This window comes from Felis catus, chromosome E1 (assembly GCF_018350175.1).
Source record: "Felis catus isolate Fca126 chromosome E1, F.catus_Fca126_mat1.0, whole genome shotgun sequence".
NCBI classification, from domain to species: Eukaryota; Metazoa; Chordata; class Mammalia; order Carnivora; family Felidae; genus Felis; species Felis catus.
The window spans coordinates 48,908,341-48,930,966 of NC_058381.1; the positions used below are offsets into that span (position 1 = coordinate 48,908,341).

Sequence of the window (22,626 nt, forward strand, 5' to 3'; positions counted from 1 at the left end):
TTTTATGTTACATGTATTTTGCCACAATTAAAAATTAAAAAAAATTAAGAGAAAACACAAATTAACAGTATCAGGAATGAAATGGAGACTCCATATGGATCTTGTACACATTAAGAATATAATGAGAATAATATAAACCACCTTCTACCACTGAAAACTTGAATGAAGTAGACACATTCCCTGAAAGACACAAAACTAATACTGACTCAAGAAGAAATGGGAAATTTGAGTTGCCCTATTATCGACCAAGGAAACTTAATTCATAATTAACCACCTTCCCACAAAGAAATCTCCAGGCCCATATGGCTTTGTTGGTGAATTTTATCAGGCTTTTACGGAAGAAATATCATCCTGCATGAATTTTTTTCAGGAAATAGAAAGAGGGAATGCTTCCCAACTGATTTTGTTAAGTCAGTATCACTTTGTTTCCAAAAGAAGACAAAGACATCATAAGAACATAAAACTGCATACCAGTATTCCCTCATGAACGTAGATTTAAACACTCTGAATTAGCAAATTGTATCCAGAAAAAGGATAAAAAGGATATTATATCATGAATGTATGAGGTTTAATCCCAGGAACATGAGGGGTTTTGGCACTTGGAAATCTATGTATTTTAAGAAGGAAAAATCATGTCATCATCTCAGTAGATGCAGAAAAAGCATTTAACAAAAATGCGAAAACCAACCATGATAAAAACCCTCAGCGAATTAGGAATGGAGGGGAACTTCCTCTGCTTGATTTAAGTTATCCATGAGAAACCAAAGCAATTATAAAGAAAGAAAGAAAAGAGGACTTAACGTTCCTAATTTTTAGAATTAAAGCTACAGTAATAAAGATAGCAGTGTTGGGAAAGGATGGATAAAGTCAGAGATTAGAACATATTCTAGAATTTGAACCAGTTCTAGAAATACATCTGCACATACCGATTGAAAATCCGTTGATTTTCCACAAAGATGACAATGGAATTAAACGAAGAAAGGAATTAAATCAAATTATGGGGGGGGACAACTGCATATCCACATGGGAGAAAAATCAAATGGGTTTTAGACTTAAATGAAAATGCTAAACACTAGAGAACTTTTAGAAAAAACCAAAAATCATTGTGACCTAGGAGTAGGCAAAGATTTCTAAAATAGGACATAAAAAGACACAAACAATGAAGAAATAAGTTATAAACTGGACTATCAAAATTGAAACTTTCTTTCTTTGAAAAACACCATTTGGAAACTCACCTGGCAAGGCACAAAACAAGAGAAAATATTCTAAATACATATAATCCGACACAGAACTTGTGTCTAGAATATGTGAAGAACTCTTAGAATTCAAGGAAAAGTGGACAACCCAACTACTGTGCAAAAGATTTTACAGACAAAAGAAAGTATATGAGTGGCTAATGTATATACTTGAAAAGATGGTCAGCGGCATTCTGGATCAGGGATCCGGATCTTAGAAAGTTTCTTAGAAAGTTTAAGATACCATACCATGTGACCCCACAGTTCTATTCCTAGACGTTTAGTCAAGAGAAATGAAAACTTATTCCACATAAACACTTGAACTAGAGTGTTCATAGCAGCTTTATTCATAGTATCTGAAATGTGGAGACCATCTAGATGTCCATCAGCACATGAATAAATACACAAATTATGGTTCGTTCATATAATGGAATACCACTAACCAATAAACGAAAACGAACTTTGAATACACGTAACAATATGGCTGAATCTGAAAAACATTTTCCTCAGTGAGAGAAGCCAGACATAAAAATGTACACACTGTTTGATTCCATATACATGAGATTCTACTAAATGGAGGTTGTCTGGGTTTGCAGGAGGGAATAGATCGATTAACAAAGGAGCTCGAGAGAACTTTTGGGTGTGATGGGAATCCGTGTCTTTTTTTTTTTTTAATTTTTTTTTCAACGTTTATTTATTTTTGGGACAGAGAGAGACAGAGCATGAACGGGCGAGGGGCAGAGAGAGAGGGAGACACAGAAACGGAAACAGGCTCCAGGCTCTGAGCCATCAGCCCAGAGCCCGACGCGGGGCTCGAACTCACGGACTGCGAGATCGTGACCTGACTGAAGTTGGACGCTTAACCGACTGCGCCACCCAGGCGCCCCAATCCGTGTCTTTATTGTGGTGGTTATACAGGTATTTGTCAAAAGTCCTCAAACTCTACGTTTTAAGTGGATCCAGTTTTATTGTCCATAAATTGTACCTCAACGCACGTGATAAAAATCACATGCAGGTGTAGCTGAGGCTTCCTTGGTGCGGCTTCTTCCAATCTAAACACCTGTGGACGAAAAGAGTGAAGTTCTGTCCCCCTGCCAGCCATACAGCCAACCCACGGTGGTGATAGAGGGCCTGGAGAATTCCCATTCAGAGACGCGGAATGAGAGAAGGCGTGATGGCAATTCTCTGGCAATTCTGAAATCTAGCCAGGCATTTATTGCCTGTATCTTGATTAGGGTTTAATGCTCCTTCCCCGGGAGTGTTCTTCGTGGCTCTTCGCTCTGTTCCTGGGGCTCTTGGCTTTTCCCTCTGAATTATCTTTTTTTTTTTTTTTTTTTTTTTTTTTACACCAGAAAGAATGATTTGCTTTAAGGGTAGTAGTTTTCCCAGCCTGCCTCCTGTTTGTGAGAATTTGGAGAATCAAATGTCTCTCTGTTCATTTTGAACTCTGTCCCTCTCGCCTGGAACTGGTCTGATTGCTTAGTTTTGAGGCCGTGGCTGTGTCCTTTGCCTCTACTAGGCATACATCATCTTATAAGCCATCGCTTTCAGAACCAGCACTGATTTTCAGCTTCCTCTAAGAGCAGGGAAGCCTGTTCCTGCCTCCGCATTCTTGGCAGGTTTGACTTTCTTTCTTCTTTTTTTTTTTTAAATGCTGAGAGAGAGAGAGAGAGAGAGAGAGAGAGAGAGAGAGAGAGAGAGAGAGAGAGAGACAGAGCATGAGCGGGGGAGGGGGCAGAGACAGAGGGAGACACAGAATTGGAAGCAGGCTCCAGGCTCTGAGCCGTCAGCCCAGAGCCCGACGCGGGGCTCGAACTCACAGACCGCGAGATCATGACCTGAGCTGAAGTCAGACGCTCAACCTACTGAGCCACCCAGGCGCCCCTGGCAGGTTTGACTTTTTTCCTCTACTTAGGGGAACTTTGATTCCTTTCTACTTCTCCAGAGTCACACTTGCTGCTGTCTCTAGTTGTTGGTGGAACCAGAGCCTGGCAGACCTTCAGTTTTCATCCTTTTCATGGCATCACATTTTTGTTCTACTTAAAAGTGATACCGTAAGTTCTTCTTTTAGGCTCTTTGATGTAGTCTTGACTGGCACTGTCCCTACTATTTCTTTTTTTTTTTTTTTAATTTTTTTTCAATGTTTATTTATTTTTGGGACAGAGAGAGACAGAGCATGAACGGGGGAGGGGCAGAGAGAGAGGGAGACACAGAATCGGAAACAGGCTCCAGGCTCTGAGCCATCAGCCCAGAGCCTGACGCGGGGCTCGAACTCCCGGACCGCGAGATCGTGACCTGGCTGAAGTCGGACGCTTAACCGACTGCGCCACCCAGGCGCCCCCCTACTATTTCTTTTAATAACTATCCTGAGTTTCTGTTTTATTTGCTCCTTCTGGAATTCCTATTATTTCGATGTCAGAGATTATGAATCTTTCTACCTTATCTCTTGTATTTTCACTTATTGTAATCATCCCTTTATGTTTTCCTTCGTGTTATCTGAATATTTCTTGAACTAATTTTATAATTTGCTGATTTGATTTTATACTATATTTAATGTGTTAGTCTCTTCTTCCATTATGATTTTAAAATCTGGTAATCATGTTTTTTATTTGTAAGCACATTTTTATGACCACAGATTGTTCATTTCCTTTTTACATCTGAAATATCCACTTGAATGACATTGGAAACACAAAATTACATTTAGGGGCACCTGGGTGACTCAGTCAGTTGAGCATCCGACTCTTGATCTCAGCTCAGGTCTTGATCTCAGAGTTGTGAGTTCAAGTGCAGAATGGGGCTCCATGCAGGGTATGAAGCCTACTTAAAAAAATTACATTTAGAAGTTTCCCGTTACATATACATAGTAAGTTTTGCAGGAAGACATTTGATTGGTCTTCCTTTAGGTGTAAATCTTACGTATCTTGTGTCTTATCTCTTTATCTTTAAGGAGACAAGTCTTTGTTTCTCTAGTATTTGGAATCACGCATTATGCTGAGAGAGTGCTTCTGGGTTCTTGTCAAAATACTACAGCTTTAGGAAAAAGTGAAAGGGAAGAATTTATTTTTCCTACAGTTTTACTCCTTCCACGGAGTAAAGAGGCATGGGCATGCCTGGGTCTTACTAACGTGCCGAAGCTTTTCTTTCAGTGTTGGTTTCAGCACCCTGAAATTGATCAAGCCGCAGTTCTCTTCTAAATGGCGTAAGTAGCATAAGCATGAGCTCCTGTAATCATGTCCCAGGTCCCAATTGTAGGCTGTCTACGAGCTAGTCTGCGTGGTAGACATCTATTGCTATTCTTCCTAAAGAGGCTTACAGGGCTGAGCTTTGTCCCCTACCCTCTGTTCCACTGTCACGCTGACCTCCAGCCCCGTCACTGTGAATTCGAGCTTTCTATCTACTTTGAGTTTCAGTAAATGGTGTTTCCAGTAGGAGACAGTCTCAGTGGCAAGAAACGAAACTTCTGTGCCTAACGCCCTGTGTCTCTTGTGCCTGCCAGATCTTAGCAATGATATGGCCTCCTTCTTTAGTCGTCTCAGCTGCCTTCACCAGAAGCTGGCTTCAGCAGCGCCTCTGCTTTCCTTGGCCTGAACTGGAGCATGTTTTAGGGACAATATAATGAATTTAGTTTTGGACACGTTGAATTGTAAGTAGGGCTTTTCAATTTGTACTTGTAATAGGGTTTGAGGCTGAGAAAGAGCAATTTGGGTTGGAGATACAGACTTGGTAATCCAAGCTCCTTGTTATTTGAAAAGCTAATAGCAGTTTTATTAGCAGTTTGGATTGTCCAGAAGGAATGCATGTAAAAGGGAAAATAAGGTTTGACACAGAACTCTGAGATGCATGGGGTAGGCAGGGAAGGAAAGGCTACTGAAGGTTATTATAAAGGAGATTTCTGAAGGATCAAATGAAAATCAGGGAAGAATGAGCCTGGCTTATTCTAGGGAGCCAGTAGATGTGACATCTTGAAAACACTGTTCCTAATGTTTAGTGAGATCAACTAGGGTAAGGACAGAGAGTTCATTTGCTTGAGCAACTAGGAGATCGTTGTTAGTGTCCAGCACTTTTAGGTTGAGTGGAAATCAGATTGTAGTTGATTGACAAGTATATGTCAGGTTAGGACATGGGTCTAGTAACTTATTTTGAAAGTTTATTGTGAAGGGAAAAAGGGTAAATTGGTACAGAGGACAGCTACAAGTGAACTGAAAGGATATGTTGTTTTATGTATGCACCCCGTGTAATAAATAGATAAATGGTTCCATCTTCTTTTTTTATTAATATTTTCTATGAGAATTTCTTTTAATATTTAAGCATTTTTCAATTTTTAAGTATAGCTCTTTTTATGATTGTTTAATCTATTCTTAAAGAAGAACAGGCCACTGCTTAGTATGATGTATCAGGTTGCCTCTTTCCACATCCTGAGTTTTAAATGTTTATATCAGCTAAAGCACATGGGCTAATGAAATTATTCTCAGCCTATTGCTTTATCTATTTTTCTCATTAGTTTTTAAGTGTTTGGATATCTGGGATATTGAGTAGGGGTGTAAAAAATTAATAGCTCTCTTTAAAACAAAATTTTCAGACATTTGACATTACTCAGTGACTTGTCTACGGAACGTTATTCTTTCATTGTTACTACCAAAAAACACATTCATTGTCATCTTGTCTTTTTTAGTTATAATTCTGTCTTTGGGAATATACCTAAAATGGACCAATATTTGTGAAGGGAATCCTGATAGGGCTTGTGGTTAAAAGTTAGTGACTTTAATTCATTCTTTAATGGTTAGTTTCCATTTCATGTATCTTGAAGGAGCCGTTCAGAGGATAGATATTCCTAATAATGAAACTTTCATTGAAGTAGCTTGAATAAAAATATATGAGAGACTCCAGGGTAAAGTAGAATATTGAGTATAATATTTTATACTATATTTTATATTGGAGGAAAGTCTTTTTGTTGAAATTCATTTGGAAGCTTAAACTATTTTCCTATTTGTACTGTACTTACAACATTTTACCTGAATTAACATGGTGTATTTTAAATTTAAGACTGATATATCTGTAGGTTCTGACATAGTTTCAAATTAATCCAAATTTTCAGCTACATGAGAATTTTTTCATTTTATGTATTTTAAGCCTTCATCTTGATGTGCAGCATGGATCCAATAAAACTTACAAATCTTTTAAAATGATTATCCTCTTTGAGAGTATATGCTTCATTTTTTTTTTTTCTTATTCTATACTTGGAAGAGGGGGAGGAAGGAGAAAAGATTTAAATACATTTAGTTTATTGTAGTCCCACTTAAAAATAGCATTTGTTTGTGAGCAGGCACGGGGCATTTAGGTGATGTTTTATTTATACTTAAATCTAAATAAAAATAAAATGTGAGAAATAATAAATGGTCGTTTTTTGCATTTCTTTTTTCTCTGCAATGGAAGTATCATTGTTAAATATAAACAATCATCTTATTTCCAAAAGAAAAAAATTGGCAATCCCAGATTTAAATGCCCCCTTTGTCCTCTGTATTCCCCTCTGTATTCTGATTGTTATTATTTTGGTCTATTAGTAGGAACCAATATACTGCGAAGCTCCAAACAAGATCACATTCTGTGAGTCCAACCTCCAGAGAAGATGGACAAAATATTACCCCAAAGAGTTGTGTAAGATCTGATTCTACTTTTGTTTGTTTGTTACTTTAACTCTACAAATTTTTAGTTTCATGTTTGTCAGTTCCAACAATTACTTTAAAACAGTGGGTGTTTGAATGAAGTCTGAAGGTTTTGGTGAACACCCTGATATCAAAGAAAATGGTGTGTTTGGTAAATTCCACAGTGCTCCTTGTGGTTTCTCGATGATTCTGAGACATCATGTGTATTGTTGCTTTTGTGCATTGGAGAATAACTTTGGAAGACTTCATTTTTTTAGTTGTTTTTTTTTTTTTTTTTTTTTTGCTTTTCCCTTTTACTCAGTGTGTGTGTGTGTGTGTGTGAGAGAGAGAGAGAGAGAGAGAGAGAGAGAGAGAGAGACAGAAAGAGAGAGAGAGAGAGGGAGAGAGAGAGAGAGAGAGAGAGAGAGAGAGAGAGAGAGAGAGAGAGAGAGAGACCACCCAGTGGTCAGAGTTAAGAAACTGGGATTAATTTGTAGTTAAGTGGGGGATACTGCCTTTCTGCTGAAGGTGAACTGTTTATATTCTGAAATGTGAACGCCTCTTACATCTAACTGCTTAACAGAGTTTTGGTTTGAATAAGGTGCAGTGAGCATTCCAGTTAGCTTCCTAAAGAGAAGAATTTTGCCTGCTTGCTATGGCCTTTCTTGCGTAACTCTGGCTTGTCTTGAGTTACATGGCTTTTAACAAGGAGATCATGTGTGATGCGTGGCTGTGCTCTAAACCTAACTCACTGCATTTTCTCCAGTGATAGTTTGGAACTTTGGGGAATACTTTCAGGGCAGCACATTTTAAATATCTGTGGGTTTATTATGAACCGTTACATTTATTCACGATAAAACGAGGCAGGTAGGTGTTTTATGTCTTTCTGAAGACATTTTTGTTCACAGAGAAAAACATACAAGAAACGGGGGGCCAACAATCAAAACAATAATGAGTTTGAATATAGTATATAAAATAAATTCAACATTTTGTTCATTAGAAATTTGGAGACAATAATAATGGAGAACATTTTAGTATATTTTTCATCACTTCAGATAATTTAAATGATTATAGGTAAATAGGTTTATTTATTAGTAATGAGGTGTTCTAAAAATGTGGAAATGCTGTGCCAACAAATTTAACTTCAGAATGCATTTTGTGGCTGTACTGTAATGTATACATTATTATTTTAAATAGATTTACCTTTCTAAGTTTCTAGAGCTCCCAGATTGTTGTCCATTTCTGGGCACAGATTTTAGGCTGTCCTCAGTTAATTATAGTTTTAATCTGCTTTGATAAATGTGTAATAAGTTATATGAGAGGGAAAAAAAATCATGCAATTTTAATTTTTAAAAAAAGTAGAATTTCGCCATAATTGTGTTCTCATGCTGTGAATCCAAAGCTTATTTCTCTTTATATTCAGTGTATGAATGGGAATTAATTTAAGAACAAAGAGCTTCTTGGACATCAACACAAAATTCCCTGTTAACTAATTTTAAGGATTGTAAATAATTCATCTTTTCAAGTGTTCCCCCCCCCCCCTTTAAAGCTACTGTGGTATACCACAATTAAAACTTTTTGTAAAAGAACTTAAAGAGAAGAATCTGGATTAATTTTTAAAATATTCTTTTGATGTGTTTTTTTTTTTTTTTGAAATCTAGTTACTGTATGAATATATTGTGAAGGCACCTCGCAGCCCTAAGCAGCTATAGTAAACAGTCATTACTTAGAATTGAGAACTTTGCCTCAGCTATGACATAAACCTTCCCTCTGAGGGCAATACGGTACTACCAGAAAAGCACACGAAACTCTTGTTACTCTGAATGACGTATATTTTGTCCCATTTTCTGTCTCTTCTGTTTTCTTCCCCCCTCCCTTCCTCCCTGCCTCTCTCCCTCTCTTCCTCTCTCCCTCCCCCCTTGTCTCCCTCCTTCCTTTTCCTTTTTATTTCTTCCTTCTTCCCTCTACCCCTTCTTCTCTCTTCTCTTTTGTCTTTCAGGAAGTTCATCCCCAAAGATCTGCTCTTTCTTTGGATGACAGCGACATCGAAGCTCGCCTTAATAGTTGGAATCTTGGGGTAAAAAAAAAAAAAGTACTTGGTTTATATATGTACATCGATGTAGCAGAATCCTGTTGTACTTGGAGAACATCTGAACTAATTCTATTTGGTGAATGTTAGTGGATGTCAGCCATTGAGATGTGTGGTGGTACTGTGGGAGAAGGATCTAGAGAACAGGAAAGACAGATAACATTCCGGAGAAACATAGTCCCTGCCCTCCACAAGCTGTCTTGTCGAGGGTGTAGGAGATATACACATACATAGTTCAATAATTGTTTAAGATAGTATCTGGTAAAATACTAACATGACTTAGAGAGTAGAGTATTGAATTGGAGGCAAGGGGAGGGAGGACTTGGAGAAGCAAGGTCATTTGGGTTAAAAATATCCGGAGATTTCCTGATGAGCCGCCGTCACGGGCACCAGTTGTCAGGTGCAAAGACTGAGAGGGACATGAACGCTTCTGGGTAGGTGTGGAGGTGGGGAACTGGAAAGAGGCAGGCCTGGAGACACGTGTGGTGGTGTGAGTGAATGGACATGACTGGATCTTGGGGACTTAAGCAGGGGGTTGGGGCCAGTGTCAATCAGGCTGGATTGTATCGGAGTTTGAAGGCTAAACTGAGCAGTTTCGCCTTTACATTTTAGGCAGTAGTGAGCCCTGCAGGTTTATTTATTCCTTCCACGTTCCACTTTCCATGACGCTGTTGAAGTGCTTTGAGGAAATGAAAAGGGGTTTAGAACAATTTTTATCACGTTTTGTGGTTAGTAGGATAATTTCTAATTTGAAAATTTGCAAAGTATAGGAAATCAGAGGACTAAAATATATTTGAAAATCTTAACACCGAGAGATGGGTTACCATTTTGTTTTAGATATCCTCCTCTCCTTTTTTTTTTTTCCGTGTGCATTTATACAATTAAAATTTAAACAAAATTGGGGTTATATTATAAATACTATTTTACTATGTGCTGTTTTTAATTTTTTTTTTAATTTTTTAATTTTAATTTTAATTTTTAGAGAGAGAGCAAGAGCATGCGTGCAGGGGAAGGGGCTGAGGGAGAGAGAGAGAGAGAGAGAGAGAGTAAATCCCATGCAGGCTCTGTGCTGTCAGCACATAGCCTGACACGGGACTCAATCTCCAGACTCTGAGATCATGGCCTGAGACAAAATCAAGAGCCGTATGCTTAACTGACTAAGCCATCCAGGTGCCTCTACGACGTGCTGTTTTGAGTTTGATAGAAGTTTATAACCGTTCTATAAATATATGAATGTTAATGAAAGCACTGATTTCTCTTTTGGGTGGGTATTCCATAACTTACTGAAACATCGTGGACATTTTGGTTGCTCCCAGGCTGTGGCTGATGTAAGTAATGCTGCAGTACAATTCCCTACAGATCTTTGTGTACACATTTGGTACTTCCTTAGGTTATATCCCATCTTGGTACATAGCCTTCCAGAAGGTATATACCAGTTTCTTCTGCAACCAGCAGGATATAGGATTGCCTGTTTCTTACTTCTTCACTGACAGTACAGATTATTATTTTAAAAGACCTAAAACCCTTCCTACTAATAATGGTCTTTAATGAAAGGAATGCTTTAGGGAGATCGACTTGGTGGCATTTTGGAGGTTATATTGGATGTGGGTAGAAGTGGAGAAGGGGAACCATCATCTTTTTGGTGTTTGTGGTGAACTCCACACTCGGGTGGTTTCTGTGGGGATGGAGAAGGTTGAAAGAAAAGCCATTTCATGGGGGGGGAAGGACACTGCGTGGCTGATTGGCGAGCTGACCAGAAGGGCACCTAAAGGTGTGCTTCTAGAAAATGGGAACATTGGCTTCCTGTCAGTTAACTGTCAGATGGGGGAATCCATTTTAGGGGTTACAGGTTTCATTTTAGACGGGTGGAGTTTGAAGAGATGGTCAGACCAATTGGGGAGGTCAAGGTCTGGAGTTTCAGGAGACTCGAGGGCTGGAATCTTATTTATGGTTATGCTGTTTGAGGTGTTGGCCCCACCCAGAGGCTGGACAGCCGGGCTTTCAGGGGACGGAATGAGGACAGCTGGCTACTGCAAGGGACACGATTAGAAGAAGGTAGGGGAATGGATGAGAATTTAAAGCAACGTGAATCTCGTAGCCATTTAGGGAGCCTATTAGTGAAAGAGATGAGAGAGAGAAAGTTAATAACAAGAGGGGAATATTAAGTCCAAAGGAAAACATTGTTATGTTTGAAGGTGGAGGAGAAGTTGCCACTGGAGGGAAGTCCTAGCGTTACCGGTGTGCGAGAAGAGCACAGAAAATCCCCCAGAAAGACAGTTCTTTTTTTGATATTTGCCAGAAAGCGGTATCAGAGTGAAGAGTAAAATTCTGGGCTAGCCTTTTAAACTTGCCTTTGCCCTCAGCCATTTGGCACTTCTGATGTGCGTTGCTTAGCCCACAGAGAACTTTGCTCGATTATGTAACTGTTCAGAGGATTAAATTTTTCACTCGTATAGTAAAGTTAAAATAAAACATCTAAAATATTTTGAGGTGATGCCTTAAAACTAGGTCTGCCTGGGTTCTCTTTCACACTTTTATTGTTCAAAGAAGGCACTAACAGTGTAAAATATGAAAGTCTTGCATTTTTATATATTTATAACGTATATACATTAATCAGGCAGAACTCTATCTTTTGATCACAGTAGAATAATTTAAGAATCCAGTGTATTAAAGAGCTTAGATTTCGCTTTGATTTTAGTTTTGTATTAGAATGCGTGATGGATTTTTTTTCTCTTTCTTCCTGTGAGTGATCAGTTAATGGTAGTTAATTTTAGTTTTCTATGCTGAGGGTACATTTTTTTATATTGCCGACATGACTTTCAGACACCTTCATTCAGATGCATTAGAGGTTCTAGAATTTGAATCTTCTAGTTTTTGTTAAAAATACACTTTTTCCTCAAGTATATTCTTTCTTTCCCCAGGAGCGTCTTAGTATTTTTTTAGGAATACGTAATATAAGTAGAGATTCGCTTACTCAACTAGCAATTTAATTTTCCTCCTGTATTTTTTTCTTACTCTTTAAACTTTGTAACCTTTAGTTTTGGGGAAACTTTCTCACTCTGTCAATATATTTGATACATATATTTCCTGCTTGACTATCTTTATGTAAACTTTCCTCTTTTTTCTTTTTCTGAGGGCCTGGTGGGGGGCTGGGAGGAGGACTTTTCTGGGCCTTCCATCCTGGTTACCAGTCACCGGCTCACTCCCATCCTGCGTCCGCATGCTGACCGCACAGCCTCACTCCCACCAGGAGCGAAGGAACAGTGAGGACTCTTTGCTACATAGCCCCGGAGCAGGATCTGGGAGGGATGTGGGCTTCGTGCAGGGATAGCTCTCAGGACAGGCAGTGGGGGCTGGGCGAGGTCAGCAGGCGTGAGCGTCGAATCCCACGGGTGGCTTCAGCGGGTGGACAGCACCCCAGAGGCACGCAGACCCACCTGGAGCCCAGGGCCCATCAAGGAGGGGTGAACCTCCCTGTCGAGGGCTTGGGGACACCGGTGAGCCGTTAGCGAGTGGGGATGTGCCTTTACTCTCCCTGTGAGGAATGTGGAGAGCCTGGCTGTTCTCCTCACTGGCCTGTTGGGAACCGTCCTAATCAGGCTCGGGGGCAGCTGGTGTGGGAGACACAAGAGTAAGTCCACTTGAGATGAGCTGTTCCAGGAGATGAGCACGTCGCTGACCACAGAATTGCGAGCTAACTAAAATGGCTGTAGCGCGAAGCTTTGAAGGTTTGGGGTGACTCGTGGTGTAGCAAAAAGCCACTTGGTGCAGTGGATGCTGCCAGACGTCTCTCGGAGGTGACTGTGCCAATTTGCCTCCTCATTAGCGATGTGCCCGTTCCCATTAATCTACCTTCTCTTCCATCGTGGTATTGACAGTCCGGTTTTGTTTTTGTTTGTTTGTTTAACTTAAAGTTCAGCCGTTCTTGAGAGTGGTTAGTGACACTGCACCGTGGGGTGTTCATATATATTTTCCTGGTGACTCATCCAGTGAGGTGACCTTTTTTATGTCATTGACAGTCTAGATAGCCTCTCGGAGTGAAGTGCCTGCCTACGGCTTTGCCAGTTTTTCCGTTGGGTCGTTTGCCTTTTTCATACTGATAACCTGAGGGCCTTGTTTCTGTTCTGGATAAGAGTCCTTTTCGAGTAAGTATTGTAAATATTTCCTTCTACTTTGTTGCTTTCCTTCAATCTCTTACTGGTGTCTTGGCTGAACAGAAATTTTAAATTTTAACGCGGTTCACTTTCTCATTTTTTCACCATGTGGTTAGTGCTGTTTTGTGTTCTGTTTACGATCTTTGACTGTCCTAAGTTTCCGAAGATGTTCTTCTTTGTTTTCTCCCAGCGGCTCTATTATGTGACTTTTTCTCTTTGGATTACATACCATCTGGAGGTGATTTCGGTATATGTTATAAGATAGGGAGTTAAGATTTGTTTGGTCCCTTGTGTTTATCAAGGTGGCACTCCTATTTATTGAAAAGACTCTTCCTGCTGTACCGCAGTGTTATTTGTCCCATAAATCAGGTGACGGTACGTGTCTATTTCCGTTCTGTTCCTTTGGCTTACTTGCTTTTCCTTGTGCCGATGGACTATGCCTTTCTCTCTGTATCTAATTTGTACTCACTAAATGTTGAGATGTGAGTAGACCAGCGAATGAGCCTTCATTTGTAGTATTGTTTCTGTGGATAAATGTTTTTCAAGTTCTAAAATGTTGCCTTAAAAAATTATTTTGGAGCACAATTGATTTGACATCGAGGACTGAATTTATTTAAAACCACCGAGCGGGTTTTGGCAGTTCTAACTGATGCCACGACTTAAAAACATTTAGTTGTGTTGTTAGTAAAAGATTGCTTGAAAATGTCCTTTCCTTTAAGGCAGCTAAAATACCGTATAAAATGTCTTTCTATTTTTCTGGAATCATAGAACATCTCTAACTGGTCCACATTAATCTATGAGGGGTATTTGATCAGTTTGATAAAAAATCCTGAATAATCCAAAGAAATAGACGGACAGAACCCTTTGTAACCAAACAAATCCGCTAAAAAACTAACCAGAACAAAATGTCAAAAGCCAGTTTTCATTAGAAAGCATCCAGATATCTGTATTTGTGTCTAGTTTAAATGATGACATATTTTATTACCATGCTTCTATTTGCTCTTTAAGCCAGAAGTGTTTGGTCATGTGATTCATTCCTGCTATTGGAACTTAATTTTTTTTGGCATTGTTTTCTGTATAATATTTCGTTAGACTTTAATGTTTCACATAAATCCTTTTTATCTTCCATTTTGGACATTCTTTGTTGTGGTCTTCTTTTTTTGAGGTATTGTGAGAGAACAAGAAATTTTCTAAAAGAGCATGAAAAAAGTAAATGTTAAGACTGTTTACAGATTGCTTCAAGTCCATTTACTGGTGGATTACAAAGTGGGAACATTGAACTTCAAAGCACATCTGGCTGCTCTTATAAAATCAGAAAATAGATTGCTCATTTCCCCCAAATAGACTCAAGAACACGCTTTACTATGGATAATTCTCATTACGTATTGAAAGTGGGTATGAGACAAACTCCATGGATTGTAAATGAGTGACAATTACAGAAAGAAGATTTATTCTTGTTTACGGTGTTCATTGTTGCTTTTAAACATTACAATATACTCTTTCTTTTTTGGTCAACTTGAGAAAGGAAATTTATGATAACAGAATGAGTCCTTAACTTCTGTATTTAATGGCTTTTAAAGATGAAGAGAATGAAATAGGAGTTACGTCTGCATCGTTGAAAGGCTACATTATAATTAGCTAAACCAATATTTTGTACTCTGCTTGTAAATGTAGAGCTGTGTAAAAATAAGTCACAGATGGCTTTGTTGGCTTTTGGTTTTAAATTTGAAGCTTAATTAGAGCTTGAGCATCTTTGAGAATTCTGTTTTCCCCTTCCTTTATTTTCCCCCTTATATTTAATTCTGCTTCATGAATTAGGGTTTTATATATTTGCAGATTTGGGTGTGTCCTTGAAGAACTTACTTTCTGGGCTGGTTTTTCTCCATTCCAAAAATAGAGAATGGTTACTTACTATTCATATATATACCTTCAGACAATAAATATTTATTGAGTGCGCTTTGCTGCCTGTTGGAAATTTGCTGCCTCTGTTTTTCAAAAAGCTGTGTGTATATATAGTACAGTGTTATTTACTAAAGAATGTGCCTCTTTCTCTGGTATAATATTTAAGTGGGTTTTATTATTGTCCCTACTAACTAAATGTTTCCCAAAGTAAAGTGTACTAATTCATACACCCACCAGTGGTCCTCCATCTGGAACACTTTTATTGGCAAATTTTTAATGTGTACCAATCTGGTGGCAGAAAATACCCTCTCGCTGTGGTATTACTGTACATTTTTCGTATTTCTAAAAAGATTGAGTATATATTCATGTGTGTATTAGTCATTCAGATTTCTTCACCAGTAAAATGTGTCTCAAGTTTTTCCCATTAAAAAAACTGTATTGTTCTTTCTTTTATTAACTTATAAAGACCTTCTTTACACATTTTGGAGACAGATCATTTGTGCAAACATCTCCCAGTTTATGACTTATCTTTTCATTTTATTTGTGATCTTTTATTCATTATCTTTTCGTTTTATTTATGATCTCTTTTCTGGAGAGAAGTTCTTACTTAAAGTAGTCAACTTTATTAATTTCTTTTTTGTGTATGCTTTTTTTTTCTTGTTTCTTGCTTAAGAAAATTTTCTACTTTGAGGTCACAAAGTCATTCTTTTATGTTGTCTTCTGCAAGCTTTTATGCTTCTGCTTTTAATTATAAGTATTTAATCCATTTGGGAATTTATTATATATGGTGCAAGGAAGGAATCTGATCTCATTTTTTCCCACTTATTTTTTTTTCATTTTTTTAATGTTTTATTTATTTTTGAGACAGAGTGAGACAGAGCATGAGTGGGGAAAGGGCAGAGGAGAGGGAGATATAGAATCTGAAGCAGGCTCCAGGTTCTGAGCTGTCAGCACAGAGCCTGACGTGGGGCTCGAACCCATGAACTGTGAGATCATGACCTGAGCTGAACTCAGATGCTCAACTGACTGAGCCACCCAGGCGCCCCTCATTTTTTCCCACTTATTAAACACATCTTTAACTTTTCAATAATTTGCAATTCTAGATATTTCATGAATCACATTCTCATATTTATTTGAATTTCTAGTACTTTCTGGTTGGTTCCGTTGACTTATTGTCATCACTATAGTTTTACAATATCTTTGTAAGTCACCCCATCTTGATTTTTTTCTTCAGGCTCTTCTTGTTTATTTATTTATATACATTTTATAATGAGCTTATTAAGTTTTACAAAAGTCTTCTTGAGATTTTTGGATTGGATAAATTTAGTCACTAGATCAAGTCAAGGAGAATTGCCATTTTTACACTATTGAGACTATCTAAAAGCATCGTTTTGCTATTTATTTCATTATTAGTGCTTTTCAAAAAAACTTAATTGTTTTCTCTGTAAAGGGCTTCTGTATATTTTCTTAGATTTACTTTTAGCAATTACATATTGTTTTGTGATTACAAATGTTAGCCCTGGAAAATCATTTTCTTTTCCTAGGTGATTTTTGCTAATTTGCAGAAGTGCAGCTGACCTTTACCTATCGATTTGGCATCCCGCAACTTGGCCAAACTCTTATTTGGTCGACTCCTGTTTCCTATCTTTCTGTTTTCTGCCTTTATTTGTAGTGTTCTTTATGAACGTCCTGAGATTATTCAGAAGTTATACTTGACTACGTATTATCTTGGGGGCGGGACATAGATACCATCGAACGTTGACCTGTGGGAGGATGGCCTACCCACCTCAAGCGGGTGGCACAGAGAACCTAGTGATTGCTAGTGCTGGAGACAAGTGGAGGCCAAAGGAGGTCGTGTTACTGTTGACTTCTGTTTCATGGCTTTAAAAAAAAGTAATTCCAACCAATTTGACAATAAATTTCATATATTGAAAAAATAAAAAAATAAAAAAAAGTAATTCCTACTATGGACAGGTTTTGATTTTGATTTTCTGTTTTTTGTGGAAAGTTTTTATAGATATTGGATTCTTTGTTTTTGTTTATAATTGTTATAGATGTTAGATTGTTTTGAATGAGCAGTAGCCGGGGTTATACGGGGGGGTGGTTTGGGTAGCTTGCTTTCTTAGTTTGGGAAGGCCTTCTACTCCACTGAAGATCAGTTTCTTTAATCAGAGGTGCCTTCTGTGTTGTCATTTTGGCCTGTCATCTTCTGTTTCTTTGATTTTTGTCTTGTTTCTGGAGGGTCCTTTTTCTTTAGCTCCTTTCTTTCCCTTCATCATGGACAGGCTTCCTTCCAAGGGGCCTCTCTCTACTGCACAAGTGGTTCCTTTCTGGCTCTTGACAACGTTCACTTTTTACACCCTTTATTTATTTATTTATTTCTTTATTCATTCATTCATTCATTCATTCATTCATTATAATTTATTGTCAAATTGGCTAACATACAGTGCATACCATGTGCTCTTGGTTTTGGGGGTAGATTCCCTTGATTCATCGCTTACGTATAACACCCAGTGCTCATCTCAACAGGTGCCCTCCTGAATGCCCATCACCCATTTCCTCCCTCCTTCTCCCCCGCCATCAACCCTCAGTTCTCTGTATTTAAGTGTCTTTTATGGTTTGCCTCCCTCCCTCTCTGTTTGTAACTATTTTTTCCCCCTTCCCTTACCCATGGTCTGTTGTTAAGTTTCTCAAGTTCCACATATGAATGAGAACATAAGATATTTGTCTTTCTCTGACTGACTTATTTCACTTAGCTTAATACCCTTCAGTTCCATCCACGTTGTTGCAAATGGCAAGATTTCATTCTTTTTCATCGCCAAGTAGTATTCCGTTGTATATATAAACCACAACTTCTTTATCCATTCATCAGTTGATGGACATTTAGGCTCTTTCCATAATTTGGCTATTGTTGAAAGTGCTGCTCTAAATATTGGGGTACACGTGCCCCTATGAATCAGCACTCCTGTGTCCTTTGGATGAATTCGTAGTAGTGCTATTGCTGTTTTATACCCTTCTTTTGATGCTCCTGTCTCTCGCGCTCCCATCTGTCAGGTGTTTTGTACAACCCATGGAAGGTAGGCCACTCTCCTTCTGCAGGTTGGTATTTGCTAACGTCTAAATTCTGACATCACTAGGATCCCGAGGCCCTTCCTTTTTGTTCCATGCTGTCACTCTGGTTTGGTTTAGGATCCGATTCTGCTGATCTGTGATCTTTCTTTGGTCAGTTACGTGTGAATCGAGGGTTTTCGTGATCTCTCCCTGTTAGGGTGTAGGCATGAGTGGTGGGTGTTTTTATGTGCTCTCTTCATTGATCTGTATGGACTTTTGGAAGATGTGGAGAGAAATTTAAATTCAGACAGTTGCCATTACTTCATAGGTATCAGCCTTCCGGGTGAAAAAATTAATTTGTAGATTACTCCTTACCTAGGTGCTAAAATATAGTTATTCTTCAGATCCTGTTGGTGTAGATGTTTTTATGTTTTTTAAATGTAACTTTTATTTTTAATTTCCTTGCCTCTGTATTCTTTAATTAATTGATCCTTTATTCACCCTTTCCTTTATTATCCATCTGGGTATAGATTATCTTCCATGATTATTAACCATAATAACTTATTTGAGGAGCCTTTGGAAAACACAGTGAGGTTTTGGAGGAGAAGATTCTGATAATATATACTTGACAGAGTTTTTAATTATCGTTTCATTTGTGAATGGAATTGTTGGGATAACAATCAGTGTTTCTGTTTTATCATATAGTATATATTCACCCAATAAATATTTCCTTGAAAGCCTGCTACACGTTAGGTATTGTGCTAGGTACCAAGAATATGAAATTGAGAAGCCATTATCCTAGCACTCACCATGCATAAAGACAGATGTGGAGACATGCTGGTAATAAACACTTAGAATGTAATATAAGAGCTATGAGAGACACATGGGCTACTTTAGGAGCTTGGTAAGAGGGTGGGATCAGGTACTGTTTGTCCCTTCCTTCCCTCCTACCCTCCTTCCCTCCTTCCTTCCTGCCTTCCTTTCTTTCTTCTTAATGCGTATTTGTTGGGCACCCACTACCTGTCAGGCCCTGTGGTAGATGCTGGGATAGATGGGTTGTGACTGTTACAGCCTGTGTTCAGACTTCACACTCTTTTAACAGAAGATAGATGTTTGATTATGATAGATGTTTGATTATAAAAGGGTACTGTTGGAGTAGTGGCAACTTAATTAAATTTCCTGGGGAAGCATCTCGAGTAAGTTAACTGTCAGAGAATGATTTCATAGTTTGCGAAGACTCAGATTTGGGAGAGAAGGTAGTGCTTTGAAAGGTAAAACAAATGTTTGGTGTCCTTGGAATAGAGGGTATACTGGGGGATAGATGAACCTGGAAGGCGGATATGGGAGGGGTCCCAAAGGAGTTCTCTGTTCTGGTTGCTATCCTGGAGGTAAATGTAAGGATTCAGGTACTGGACTTGCCTAGGTGTGTAGTGATTAGATTGAGACTTGAAAGATGATTGGGAGGATATTCATAAGGTGACGGAGTAGTGCCTAGAGGTAGAGAGGCCCAAGAGAACTGCCATATTTCAGTAATGTAAGTCAGCCAGGATCCTGGGCAGATAAAACACGACGTGAGGAGTAGTGGGGATGAGGCTGGGCAGTGAGGCTGTGTGAGGGTCACGAAGGTGCATTTCTGTCTGCAAACAAGTTTATGTTTTATATGTTATTTGTTAGTGGGCTACTGAAAATATATTATGGGTTACCCATCCTAAAACACAAACTCAGTATTAAGACGTACAGAAAATGTTCCGCATCACAGTTCAATTCTGTGTTTTACCAAATGATAATTAAATCTAAAAAATATTGTTAATAATAGAATTATTAATTTCTGTCTTAAATTTTCAGATAGAAAATCCTCGGTACCTGAGACAGAAGCCTATCCCAGTTGCTCTGGTAGGTGAGAATTCCACTGGACTTTTCCTATGGACAGACTTGTTTTTAATGTTTATTGATTTTAATGTTTATTTATTTTATTTATTTTTGAGAGAAAGAAACAGAGTGTGAGCAGGGGAGGGGCGGAGAGAGAGGGAGACACAGAGTCAGAAGTAGGTTCCAGGCTCTGAGCTGTCAGCATAGAGCCGGATGTGGGGCTCAAACCCACGAGCCGTGAGATGGTTACCTGAGCCAAAGTCAGACACTCAACCGAGCGAGCCACCCAGGAGCCCCTGTACAGATATTTCTAAATAAAGTAATCATTAAGTCATTTACAGAAAAGAACACTGGTCCACATTATGAAGCATGAGAGTCTTATTAATCCTATCACTTGGGAATGAATAAATCGCTTTTTTCTCCAACGTTGGTATTATCTTGGCATGAACTTCAGGCAATTTAGAGTTTCCTTTTGGGTTAAGGATAAGCCAGGCCTGAGAAAGTATTGAATAACTCTTATTCATTCAACAGATGACCCCCAAATTTAGCCTGAGAAAATCCAGCAGCCTCCATGATGATCCTCTACTCTTCCGAATGCACGAGAAAGAGGTAGGATTGAGACATTTCTGCTGTACTGAATAATGAACACGGTTTTTGTATTTTGTATAATGTGAGTTTTCAGGTCTTTGAATCATAATGCTCAGTAAGAAGAGATTGTGTTCGCTACAAATGTAAAATAATGATGCAGGGTAGCGGTAAGGGTTGTTCTTCTGTTTTTTTCATGCATCTCCCACTTGGTGAGAGTGTGGTGAGGGCTGTCTCCTGACTGTCCATTCCTACTTCTCTGGGCTTGGGGAGATGGCAGTTTTTAGAAGCAGTGTCTTTGACCTCAGCGAATCTCTCCATCCTGCCTTTATCTCAACTTGCTTGTAACGTACCTTTCTAGTTTTGCTCTTCTTACGGTTTCTGCTATTTAAATTGATCTGCTAAATTAAGCCATGCTGTGGCTGACATATAACATAACATACTTTCTTTGATCATTTGAAAGTGGAATTATCCAAGAGGCAGTATCATTAGTTAAAAACATAGACTATAGAGTCCAGAATACCTGGATTTAAACCCTACTTACTAGCTGCATGAAAGTGGGCAGATACTTGCCCTCTCTGGGTCTCTGTTTCCTCATCTAACTTGGGAGACACCTGCTTTACAGGCTGACCATGAAGATTTTGTAGTCTGGAAGTACTTACATGCTTCACATACAGTAGTCATTAAATGAAGGTGAATTTGCTTTGTTCTTTATTTTTTTAAGTTTATTTATTTTGAAAGAGGGGGAGGGAGAGAGAGAGAGAGAGAGAGTTCGATCAGGAGAGGGACAGAGAGAGAGGGAGGGAGAGATAATCCCAAGCAGGCTCCATGCTGTCAGCACAGAGCTTGATGTGGGGTGGGGACTTACAAACCGTGAGAGCACGACCTGAGCCGAAATCAAGAGTTGGATGCTTAACCGACTGAGCCACCCAGGCGTCCCTGCTTTGCTATTTTCTTGTTAAAATTTCTGTTCTAGGAAATTTGAAAATCATCATTGTTATTTTTATTTTTGCTTATGGCACCAGTGAAGCGCTTCGGTCACCTGTGTGGTGTGATAGAAGACTGTTAGATTAGGAGTCTGATGAACTGTGTCCTTCATTTGCCTTTACCACTCTCTAGTCATATGACCCAGGGAAGTCAAGAATATTAGTTTAGTTTTTGCTTAATGAGAGGCTAATAATTGATGTGACAGGATCATTACCAAAATTAATGAGAATAATGAATATGCATTGGAAATGGTAATTTAAATGTGCAAATGTGAAAAATGTATTGGACTTAGATTTAATGTTTCTAATAAATTTAATTAAATAATTTTATCTTTCATTATTTTTTCTTTCATTTTAATGAGGATGCTTCTAAGAATTTCTAAAATTCAATTTCAGTTTGGCGATTTTCAACATGAAAGGGTTTTCTCACCACCCTGTTTATAAAATATCACAAAGGACGTTGATCTCTTTCTTAGATATTCCAAACAGTGGCATGAACATATAATTTAATTTTTGTTGATAATGGAGGAGGACAGGCTATTTTTTCTTTTAAATTTCAGTCTGGTGGAATTATTGCTGCTGCTTTCAGTAATATTTATCATATGATGGCTCCAGTTAAAGGCATGTAGGGTCTTGTTTTTTGGTGCAATCCTGTTGCTGAAACAACCTGTTGAAATAAAAAGTTCTAAAAAGCCTTTGAGGGAAATACTTGTCGCATGCGGATGCACCTTCTTTTGAGCTCTTTTTTTCTTTTTTCTTTTTGTTTATTTATTTATTTTGAGAGAGAGCATCCCTGGGGAGGGATGGAGTGGGGAGAGACAGAAGGAGAGAGAGAGAGAGAGAGAGAGAGAGGGAGGGAGAGAGGGAGAGGGAGAGAATCCCAAGCAGGCTCAGCACTGACGGTGGAGCTCAAACTCAGGAACCCTGAAATAATGGCCTGAGCTGAAATCAAGTCAGACACTTAACCAGCTGAGCGACCCAGGCGCCCCTTGTGCTCGTATTTTGAATTTCTTTCTTTTCCAAATTGTTATTGTTTTTGCGAGTCATTCCAAGTCATCCCCAACCACTTTTCTTTTTACTTTTATTCCGTACCAATTCTTAGCACTGAGGCTG

The 22,626-nt window shown here is 38.7% G+C and overlaps 1 protein-coding gene across 19 annotated transcripts in view; it reads left to right on the top strand.

Annotated features, from left to right (window-relative positions):
- CEP112 (centrosomal protein 112) overlaps positions 1-22,626 on the top strand; it is a 467,190-nt gene that overhangs the window by 36,413 nt on the left and 408,151 nt on the right. For 12 of the 19 annotated variants that reach the window (XM_023244533.2, XM_045044857.1, XM_045044855.1 and 9 more), the window contains 4 exons: positions 6,797-6,890; positions 8,877-8,954; positions 19,919-19,966; positions 20,474-20,551. In XM_023244533.2, coding sequence (XP_023100301.2) covers positions 6,797-6,890; positions 8,877-8,954; positions 19,919-19,966; positions 20,474-20,551 — 298 coding nt within the window. Of the gene's footprint in view, positions 1-4,178; positions 4,879-6,796; positions 6,891-8,876; positions 8,955-10,104; positions 11,022-11,087; positions 13,112-19,918; positions 19,967-20,473; positions 20,552-22,626 lie in introns of those variants that run through there. The other 7 variants (XM_023244543.2, XM_023244536.2, XM_045044861.1 and 4 more) reach the window with 7 other exon arrangements.